A 10,338-nucleotide genomic window follows, 5' to 3' on the forward strand; every position below is an offset into this window, starting at 1 on the left:
GAAATATGTTTGAACAGGGTATTTTGTTCATAAATGATATTGTAAATTGGAATGGTAGAATTATGGACTTCATGGAGTTATCAGAATTGTAAGGAAAGGTCTGCTCAATCCAAGAGTACAACCAATTGATTACAGCATTACCCCAAAAATGGAGGAGGCAAGTGGCAGCGGGAGGAGGTAGGGAACTGGTCTGTCTGCCCAACATAAAGGATCAAAACTTACGGAGGAATAAAAATAGCATAAATAGGAAAGTATACCAGTTTCATTTGAGGACCAGGATGTTGACAACTGCGCCATACAGATTGCAAAATAGTTGGGACGAGATTTGAGTTGATATATAAAACGCAAGATTCAAGACTTCGTGCTTTTCCGCTAAAATGATTATATAGAATTCTTGCTACCAACAAAATGCTGAATATTTGGGTAATAGAATCATCGAAGCTCTGCAGATTTTGTTGTGAGGATACAGAATCAATAGACCATTTGTTTTGGTATTGCCCTCAGGTAGCCTGTTTCTGGTCTCAGGTTCAGGAATGGCTGAAAATGCAGTCAATTACTAATATACTAAAACTCTTAGTAAAAGTATTTATCTTCAACTCGCAATCTGTGGATTCTATTCGATTACATAGATTGATATTGTACGTTAAACATCACAGCATAGTTGAAAGATATGTGTTGCGTGGAAACCCGAAGTGGGTGGCCAGCAGAGATACATGGGATGGGCTGAGGGAAGCTGAGGGTTGGTATGTGGAATTGGAGACAAGTGGGAGTGGAGTTGCTGTGTGGGAGATAGAATGATGGTCAAAGATAAAAGTCCAAATAAAACATTTAAAAAGTACATTTGAATGACACTAAGTGGCAGTGTTTTTACAACAAATGCCGGTTTGCCTGAGGCTGATGCCGTGCAAGTGTTTGTGAACATGCATATACACACACTCTCATTCAAATAAACACATACATGTAATAGTGCCAGACATGCACACAAACATTTACAGTTGGCGTTGCTGTTATGATTTAATTGTCCTTGATATCCTTTGTTTTAAATTGCGTTGTTGTTTGCTGTTTTCTTCTGTCTTTTCCTTTTTTCTCTCTTTAGTTCATTCTCATGGTTGTTGGTGCATTGGGGGGTTCTTGGGGGTGGGGAATGGAATTAATTGCATTTTTTATTTTTTATTATTTTTTTTCCTGGGGGGGCTGTGGGAGGGGTCTCGAATGGTTGAGGGACAGCTATTGGGGAACTGTGGGGGGGATCTTGGAGGGTTCGGGATCAAGTTTTTGGCCTGGTGGTAGATCGGCCAACATTACATTTACATTTGAGTCATTTAGCAGACACTCTTATCCAGAGCGACTTACAGTAGTGAATACATACATTTCATTTCATGCATTTTTTTGTACTGGGAATCGAACCCACAACCCTGGCGTTGCACACACCATGCTCTACCAACTGAGCCACAGGGAGGGCTCAACATGCCCTTGAGCAGAGAATTGACCCTGGATGCTTCTGTGTGTCGCTCTGAATGGGAATCTGTTGGACGACTGGGATGATGTAGTTATTGAGCGGCTTCACTGCAAGTATATTATATGTTTCGATTATTCAATAAAGTAAAAAAATTAATTAATAAAATATTTTAACAAAGTTGATGAGCTTAGAGCAAGGATTTCTTTCCAGAGAAACATCGGGGCCTGTAACATACTTTGTTTCACGGAAACATGGCTCTCTCGCGATACTCTGTCGGAGTCAGTAAAGCCAGCAGGATTCTCAGTACATCGCGCAGACAGGAATAAACAACTCTCGGGGAAGCAGAAGGGCGTGTTTGATGATTAATGACTCATGGTGTAATTCTAAGAACATACAGGAACTCAAGTCATTTTGTTCACCCGACCTAGAATACATCACAATTAATTGCCAACCATATTATCTCCCAAGAGAATTCTCCTCCGTCATCGCCACGGCCGTTTCCATCCCCCCCTCAAGCCGAAACCTCGACGGCCCTCAAAAGAACTTGATTGGACTTTATGCAAACTGGAAACCACATATCCTGAGGCTGCATTTATTGTAGGTGGGGACTTTAACAAAGCAAATCTAGAGACTACGCTGCCGAAATTCTATCAACATATTGACTGTCCTACTGGCGCTGCTAATACAGTCGACCATTGCTATTTAAACTTCCGGGATGCTTACAAGGCCCTCCCCCGCCCTCCTTTCGGCAAATCTGACCACGACTCCATCTTGCTCCTCCTGTCCTATAGACAGAAACTCAAACAGGAAGTGCCTGTGCTTCGTACTATTCAATACCCTAACCAGAAACCGTGGATAGATGGTAGCAGTCGCACCAACCACCGCATTTAATAATCATTAAGCTCGAGGCCCTGAACCTCACCCTGTGCAACTGGGTCTTGGACTTACTTACAGGCCGCCCCCAGGTGGTGAAGGTATGAAACATCACCTCCACTCCGCTGATTCTCAACACTGCGGTCCCACAAGGGTGAGTGCTCATCCCCTCCTGTACTCCCTTTTCACCCATGACCGCGTGGCCAAGCACGCCTCCAACACAAGTTTGCAGACAACACTAAAAGGCTTGATTACCAACGATGAGACAGCCTACAGGGAGGGCGGCTCTGGGAGTGTAGTGCCTGGGAAACAACCTCTCACTCAATGTCAACAAAAGGAGATGATCGTGCACTTCAGGAAACAGCAGAGGGTGCACCGCCTTATCTACATTGATGGGACCACAGTGGAGAAGGTGGAAAGCTTCAAGTTCCTTGGCGTACACCTCACTGACAGACAAATGAACCACCCACACAGTGTGGTGAATGCACAACGGAGCCTCGTCAACCTTGTGGCTAAAGAAATTTGGCTTGTCACCTAAAACCCACACATTGCAGATGCAGTTGAAAGCATCCTGTCAGGCTGTATTGCCGCCAACGCTCGTCAGAGGGTGGTGCGGTCTGGCCAAGGAATTACAAATTATCCCCCCTCCAGGAAACTTACAACACCCAATGTCACCGGCAGGCCAAAAGATCAAGGACAACCTCCCGAGCCACTGCCTGTTCACCCCGCTATCATCTAGAAGGCAGTCAGTACAGGTGCATCAAAGCCAGAACCGAGAGACTTAATAGCTACTCTCGCAAGGCCATCACTAGCACTTTAGAGGCTGCTGCCTATAGGAAGCGGCTAGGAATCACTGGCCACGTCAAAAGTATTTACAGATCTGCCATTCCTCATCTCATATGTATATACTGTAACTTCTTCCATAGGTTTATAGTCTTAATTCATTCCTACTTAACCTCTATGGGCTGGGTGGGACGCTAGCGTGCCACCCGTGGTGCACTCCATCAACAGCAGGTGCATTTCAAGAAGCGGCAAATTTGAATCCAAATAAATGTCAAAATTCAAATTTTTCAAACATACAACTATTTTACACCCTTTGAAAGATAAACATCTCCTTAATCTAACCACGTTTTACGATTTCAAAAGGTTTTACGGCGAAAGCATAAATTTAGAGTATGTTAGGACAGTACATTTACAAGAGTTGTGTGTAATGTTTTGTCAAGTCAAAGACAGGGTCACCAAAACCATAAAACCAGCTAAAATGATGCACTAACCTTTTACAATCTCCATCAGATGACACTCCTAGGACATTATGTTAGACAATGCATGCATTTTTAGTTCTATCAAGTTCATATTTATATCCAAAAACAGCGTTTTACTATGGCATTGATGTTGAGGAAATCGTTTCCCTCCAATAACCGGCAGTCAAGTCAGCGTCACAAATTAAATAATTAAAATTAGAAAACATTGGTAAAATATTATATTGTCATTTAAAGAATTATAGATTTACATCTCTTGAACGCAATCAACTTGCCAGATTTAAAAATAACCTTACTGGGAAATCACACTTTGCAATAATCTGAGCACTGCGCCCAGAAAAATACGCGTTGCGATACAGACTAGACGTCATGTTGGGGAGATCTAAAATCGAAAATACTATGTAAATAATCCATTACCTTTGATTCTCTTCATCAGATGTCACTTCCAGGTATCACAGGTCCATAACGAATGTAGTTTTGTTCAAAAAAGCTCATCATTTATGTCCAAAAATCTCCGTCTTGTTAGCACATGATCTAAGCCAGCCGGACTTCTCGTCATGAACGAGGGAAAAAAATATATTTACGTTCGTTCAAACATGTCAAACGTTGTATAGCATAAATCATTAGGGCCTTTTTAACCAGAACATGAATAATATTCAAGGTGGACGAATGCATACTCTTTTATAACGTATTGGAACGAGGGTACCCAACATGAACTCGCGCCAGGTGTCTAATGGGACATCATCGTTCCATGGCTCTTGTTCGGTCAGATCTCCCTCCAGAAGACTCAAAACACTTTGTAAAGGCTGGTGACATTTAGTGGAAGCAATAGGAAGTGCCAAAATATTCCTCAGCCCCTGTGTTTTTCAATGGGATAGGTTTAAAGGTAATACAACACATCAGGTATCCACTTCCTGTCAGAAAATGTCTCAGGGTTTTGCCTGCCAAATGAGTTCTGTTATACTCACAGACACCATTCAAACAGTTTTAGAAACTTTAGAGTGTTTTCTATCCATATATAATAAGTATATGCATATTCTAGTTACTGGGTAGGATTAGTAACCAGATTAAATCGGGTACATTTTTTTATCCAGACTGTGCAAATGCTGCCCCCTAGCCCTAACAGGTTAATCATGAAACACCCCCTTCTGCTTCCCCGAGAGATATTTATTCCTGTCTGTGCAATGTACTGAGAATCCTGCTGGCTTTACTGACTCCGACAGAGTATCCCGAGAGGCATGTTTCCGTGAAACAAAGTATGTTACAGGCCCCGATTTCTCGCTGTAAAGAAATCCTTGCTCTAAGCTCATCAACTTTCTTAACCAAAGACTGAACATTGGCGAGTAATATACTCGGAAGTGGTGGGTGGTGTGTCCGCCTCCTAAATCGAACCAGCAGGCCGCCTCGAGTGCCTCTCCTCCGCCGGTGACGTTTTCGGTCGGCCTCTGGAATAAATTAAATTGCTCTGGGGAGAGTGAACAAAGGATCTGCTCCAGGGAAGTCATTTTCCTGGTCGTAATGTTGCTAGTTCTGCTGAGTTACCGCCACTCTAATATCCAATAGTTCTTCCCGGCTGTATGTAATGACACAAAACATTTCCTGAACTAATAATGTAAAAAATAGTACACAAAGAAACAAAATACTGCAAAGTTTTCTAAGAGCTAGTTGTGATTCTGTCATCTGTCGTCATCATCTTCTTTTTTTTATTAGATTTTTTTTTATTGAATATTCGAAACATACAATATACTTGCAGTGAAGCCGCTCAACAACTACATCATACCAGTCATCCAACAGATTCCCATTCAGAGCGACACACAGAAGCATCCAGGGTCAATTACCTGTTCAAGGGCATGTTGACCGATCTACCACCAGGCCAAAAAACGTGAACCCGAACCCTCCAAGATCCCCCCACAGTCCCCCAATAGCTGTCCCTCAACCATTCGAGACCCCTCCCACAGTCCCCCCAAGGATGAAAAATAAAAAATACAATTAATTCCATTCACCAGCCCCAAGGACCCCCAATGCACCAAAAACCAAGAGAATGAAAGAGAAAAAAGGAAGACAGAAGAAAACAGCAAAAAACAATGCAAATATAAAACAAAGGACATCAAGGACAACTAAAATTATAACAGCAATTCCAACTGTATATGTTTGTGTGCATGTCTGGCACTATTACATCTATGTGTGTGTTCTTATATGTGTTTATTTGAATGAGAGTGTGTGTATATGCATGTGTACAAACACCTGCACGGCGTCAGCCTCAGCAAACAGGCATTAGTTGGAAAAACACTGCCACTTAGTGTCATTCAAATGTACTTTTTATGATGTTTTATCTGGACTTTAAAAAAAAAAAATGTTTTACTTGTTTCATTGACCATCATTCTATCTCTCACACAGCAACTCTACTCCCACTTGTCTCCAGTTCCACATACCAACCCTCAGCTTCCCTCAGCCCATCCCATCTATCTCTGTTGGCCACCTACTTCGGGTGTATTTTATTTATTTATTTATTTTATTTCACCTTTATTTAACCTCTTACATCTAGACTTTCCGCTAGCGGAACACCTGCTCCAATATCCAATGATAGGGCGTGGCGCGAATTACAAATTCCTCAAAAATACAAAAACTTCCATTTTTCAAACATATGACTATTTCACAGCATTTTAAAGGCAAGACTCTCCTTTATCTAACCACACTGTCCGATTTCAAAAAGGCTTTACAGCGAAAGCAAAACATTAGATTATGTCAGCAGAGTACCAAGCCAGAAATAATCAGACACCCATTTTTCAAGCTAGCATATAATGTCACAAAAACCCAGAAGACAGCTAAATGCAGCACTAACCTTTGATGATCTTCATCAGATGACAACCCTAGGACATTATGTTATACAATACATGCATGTTTTGATCAATCAAGGTCATATTTATATCAAAAAACAGCTTTTTACATTAGCATGTGACGTTTCAGAACTAGCATACCCCCGCAAACTTCCGGGAATTCGCTACCAATTTACTAAATTACTCACGATAAACGTTCACAAAAAGCATAACAATTATTTTAAGAATTATAGATACAGAACTCCTCTATGCACTTCGATATGTCCGATTTTAAAATAGCTTTTTGGTGAAAGCACATTTTGCAATATTCTAAGTACATAGCCCAGCCATCACGGGCTAGCTATTTAGACACCCGGCAAGTTTAGCCTTCACCAAAAACAGATTTACTATTATAAAAGTTTGATTACCTTTTGTTGTCTTCGTCAGAATGCACTCCCAGGACTGCTACTTCAATAACAAATGTTGGTTTGGTCCAAAATAATCCATCGTTATATCCGAATAGCGGCGTTTTGTTCGTGCGTCCCAGACACTATCCGAAATGGTAGATCAGGGTCGCCCGCATGGCGCAATTCGTGACAAAAAAAATCTAAATATTCCATTACCGTACTTCGAAGCATGTCAACCGCTGTTTAAAATCAATTTTTATGCAATTTATCTCGTAAAAAGCGATAATATTCCGACCGGGAATCTCCTTTTCGGCAAACAGAGGAAAAATCACAAAGACGGGGGCGGCCAGGGCACGCGCCTAAGCCCACAGTCCCTTGATCGGCCAATTGAGAAAGGCGATAATGTGTTTCAGCCTGGGGCTGGGATGACGACATTCAGGTTTTTCCCGGGCTCTGAGCGCCCATGGAAGACGTAGGAAGTGTCACGTTAGAGCAGAGATCCTTTGTAAAAGATAGAGATGGCAAAGAAGTTCCAGAAATGGTCAGACAGGCCACTTCCTGTAAAGGAATCTCTCAGGTTTTGACCTGCCATTTGAGTTCTGTTATACTCACAGACACCATTCAAACAGTTTTAGAAACCTTGGAGTGTTTTCTATCCAAAGCCAATAATTATATGCATATTCTAGTTACTGGGCAGGAGTAGTAACCAGATTAAATCGGGTACGTTTTTTATCCAGCCGTGAAAATACTACCCCCTAGCCATAACAGGTTAACAGTTTTTGGAAACGTGTGTGTTTTCTATCCAATACTACCATGGATATGCATACCCTAGCTTCTGGGCCTGAGTAACAGGCAGTTTACATAGGGCACCTTATTCATCCGAGCTACTCAATACTGCCCCCGTTCCCGCTACATACCATCGGAACTGACAGCCATATTGTTCTCATTCCAGGACAGCTGTTGCTTCACCAACTCCATCTTCATTTCCTGCATTTTGTCTGCACTACTCGCCGCCATTTCATACCTCCAACCCTCTGGGTGGGGTTCCAGAGGGAGGGGTCTGACTGGATGGGTCCTTAAAAACTCACATTGAACTCACATTCAGGACAGTGAGAGAAAGAGAGAGTGAAGACCTTTGAAGATCTCTGAAGGAGTGAAGCAACAACTGAAGATTTCAGAAATATAGATCTATTCCGTATAGGGCACTACTTCTGACCAGAGCCCATAGGGGAACAGGGTCCCATATAGGATGCAGTCTCCTGACCAGGGCTCATAGGGGATCAGGGTCCCATATAGGATGCAGTCTCCTGACCAGGGCTCATAGGGGAGCAGGGTCCCATATAGGATGTAGTCTCCTGACCAGGGCCCGTAGGGGATCAGGGTCCCATATAGGATGCAGTCTCCTAACCAGGGCTCATAGGGGAACAGGGTCCCATATAGGATGCAGTCTCCTGACCAGGGCTCATAGGGGAGCAGGGTCCCATATAGGATGCAGTCTCCTGACCAGGGCCCATAGGGGAGCAGGGTCCCATATAGGATGCAGTCTCCTGACCAGGGCCAATAGGGGAACAGGGTCCCATATAGGATGCAGTCTCCTGACCAGGGCTCATAGGGGAGCAGGGTCCCATATAGGATGCAGTCTCCTGACCATGGCCCGTAGGGGATCAGGGTCCCATATAGGATGCAGTCTCCTAACCAGGGCCCATAGGGGAACAGGGTCCCATATAGGATGCAGTCTCCTGACCAGGGCCCATAGGGGAGCAGGGTCCCATATAGGATGCAGTCTTCTGACCAGGGCCCATAGGGGAGCAGGGTCCCATATAGGATGCAGTCTCCTAACCAGGGCCCATAGGGGAGCAGGGTCCCATATAGGATGCAGTCTCCTGACCAGGGCCCATAGGGGAGCAGGGTCCCATATAGGATGCAGTCTCCTAACCAGGGCCAATAGGGGAACAGGGTCCCATATAGGATGCAGTCTCCTGACCAGGGCCCATAGGGGAACAGGGTCCCATATAGGATGCAGTCTCCTGACCAGGGCTCATAGGGGAACAGGGTCCCATATAGGATGCAGTCCACGATTCCAGAATGTATGTCCATATTGTTATGTTTTGTCCACGTTACAATTTGTGTTACCTGTGTCCAGATGCTATGATACGACCCATGACCCGCTGTGAGGATGCTAGAGATGCCGCTATAAATGGCACAATTGGAGCCTACATCACCACGTGTGACGATGCTGGACGATACACCCCTGAGCAATGTTGGGGCTCTGCAGGTTAACACACACACACACACACACACACACACACACACACACACACACACACACACACACACACACACACACACACACACACACACACACACACACACACACACACACACACACACACACACACACAATAAATGCTCCAATTCAGTTGAAGGTGACCATTCAATGTGTTACAGCAAAATGTGTAAATATTGTCTATGTAACAGGTTTTTAACAGGTCTATTTCTGGTAGGTTATTGTTGGTGTGTGACCAGTACTGGAAAGAAGATCCAGGGTACTGAGACTTCACTAGGAACTGCTCTCAACTGTTCCAGCCAGTGTAAGTGAGGTCCTGTGGTCTCATCCAACACCATCACCACTATAAACTCCAACACATCACTTCTCTTGCTTCCTACCTTGGACCTCTTTATGCTTTCTTTACGAGACACTCCGCTGATTTCAGTATCATGATCTCTCTTCTTCCTGTGTCTTTCTGTATCATGATCTCTCTTCTTTCTGTATCATGATCTCTCTTCTTCCTGTGTCTTTCTGTATCATGATCTCTCTTCTTCCTGTGTCTTTCAGTATCATGATCACTCTTCTTCATGTGTCTTTCTGTATCATGATCTCTCTTCTTCCTGTGTCTTTCAGTATCATGATCTCTCTTCTTCTTGTGTCTTTCCAATACTGACCATTCAGGTCATTAACCCTCATCCTCCCGCTACAAACCATCAGAACTGACAGCCATGTTGTTCTCATTCCAGCACAGCTGTTGCTTCACCAACTCTTTCATTTCCTAAATTTTGTCCGCACTACTCGCCGCCATTTCTCACCTCCAACCCTCCGGGCAGGGTTCCAGAGGGAGGGTTCTGACAGGATGGGTCCTTAAAAAGGAGAGGAGGAAGAGGTAGAACTCAACTCACAGGCAGGACAGAGAGAGCGAGAGAGTAAGAGAGCGAGAGAGTAAGAGAGACCCAGTGAAGCAACATCTGAAGATTTCAGAAATATACATCTGAAATGGCTTTCTATTCCGTATGGGGCACTACTTCTGACCAGGGCTCATAGGGGAGCAGGGTCCCATATAGGATGCAGTCTCCTGACCAGGGCCAATAGGGGAGCAGGGTCCCATATAGGATGCAGTCTTCTGACCAGGGCTCATAGGGGAACAGGGTCCCATATAGGATGCAGTCTCCTGACCAGGGCCAATAGGGGAGCAGGGTCCCATATAGGATGCAGTCTCCTGACCAGGGCTCATAGGGGAACAGGGTCCCAT

General features: G+C 44.0%; 1 protein-coding gene across 1 annotated transcript in view; it reads left to right on the forward strand.

Annotated features, from left to right (window-relative positions):
- Positions 1 to 9,428, forward strand: part of LOC106599895 (saxiphilin-like) — a 67,322-nt gene extending 57,894 nt beyond the window's left edge. Inside the window, exons 6-7 of the mRNA XM_045712736.1 lie at positions 8,958 to 9,089; positions 9,319 to 9,428. Coding sequence (XP_045568692.1) covers positions 8,958 to 9,089; positions 9,319 to 9,413 — 227 coding nt within the window. The 3' untranslated portion in view covers positions 9,414 to 9,428. The remainder of the gene's footprint in view (positions 1 to 8,957; positions 9,090 to 9,318) is intronic.
- Positions 9,429 to 10,338: the final 910 nt, after the last annotated feature.

Source organism: Salmo salar, unplaced genomic scaffold, assembly GCF_905237065.1.
Source record: "Salmo salar unplaced genomic scaffold, Ssal_v3.1, whole genome shotgun sequence".
NCBI lineage: Eukaryota > Metazoa > Chordata > Actinopteri > Salmoniformes > Salmonidae > Salmo > Salmo salar.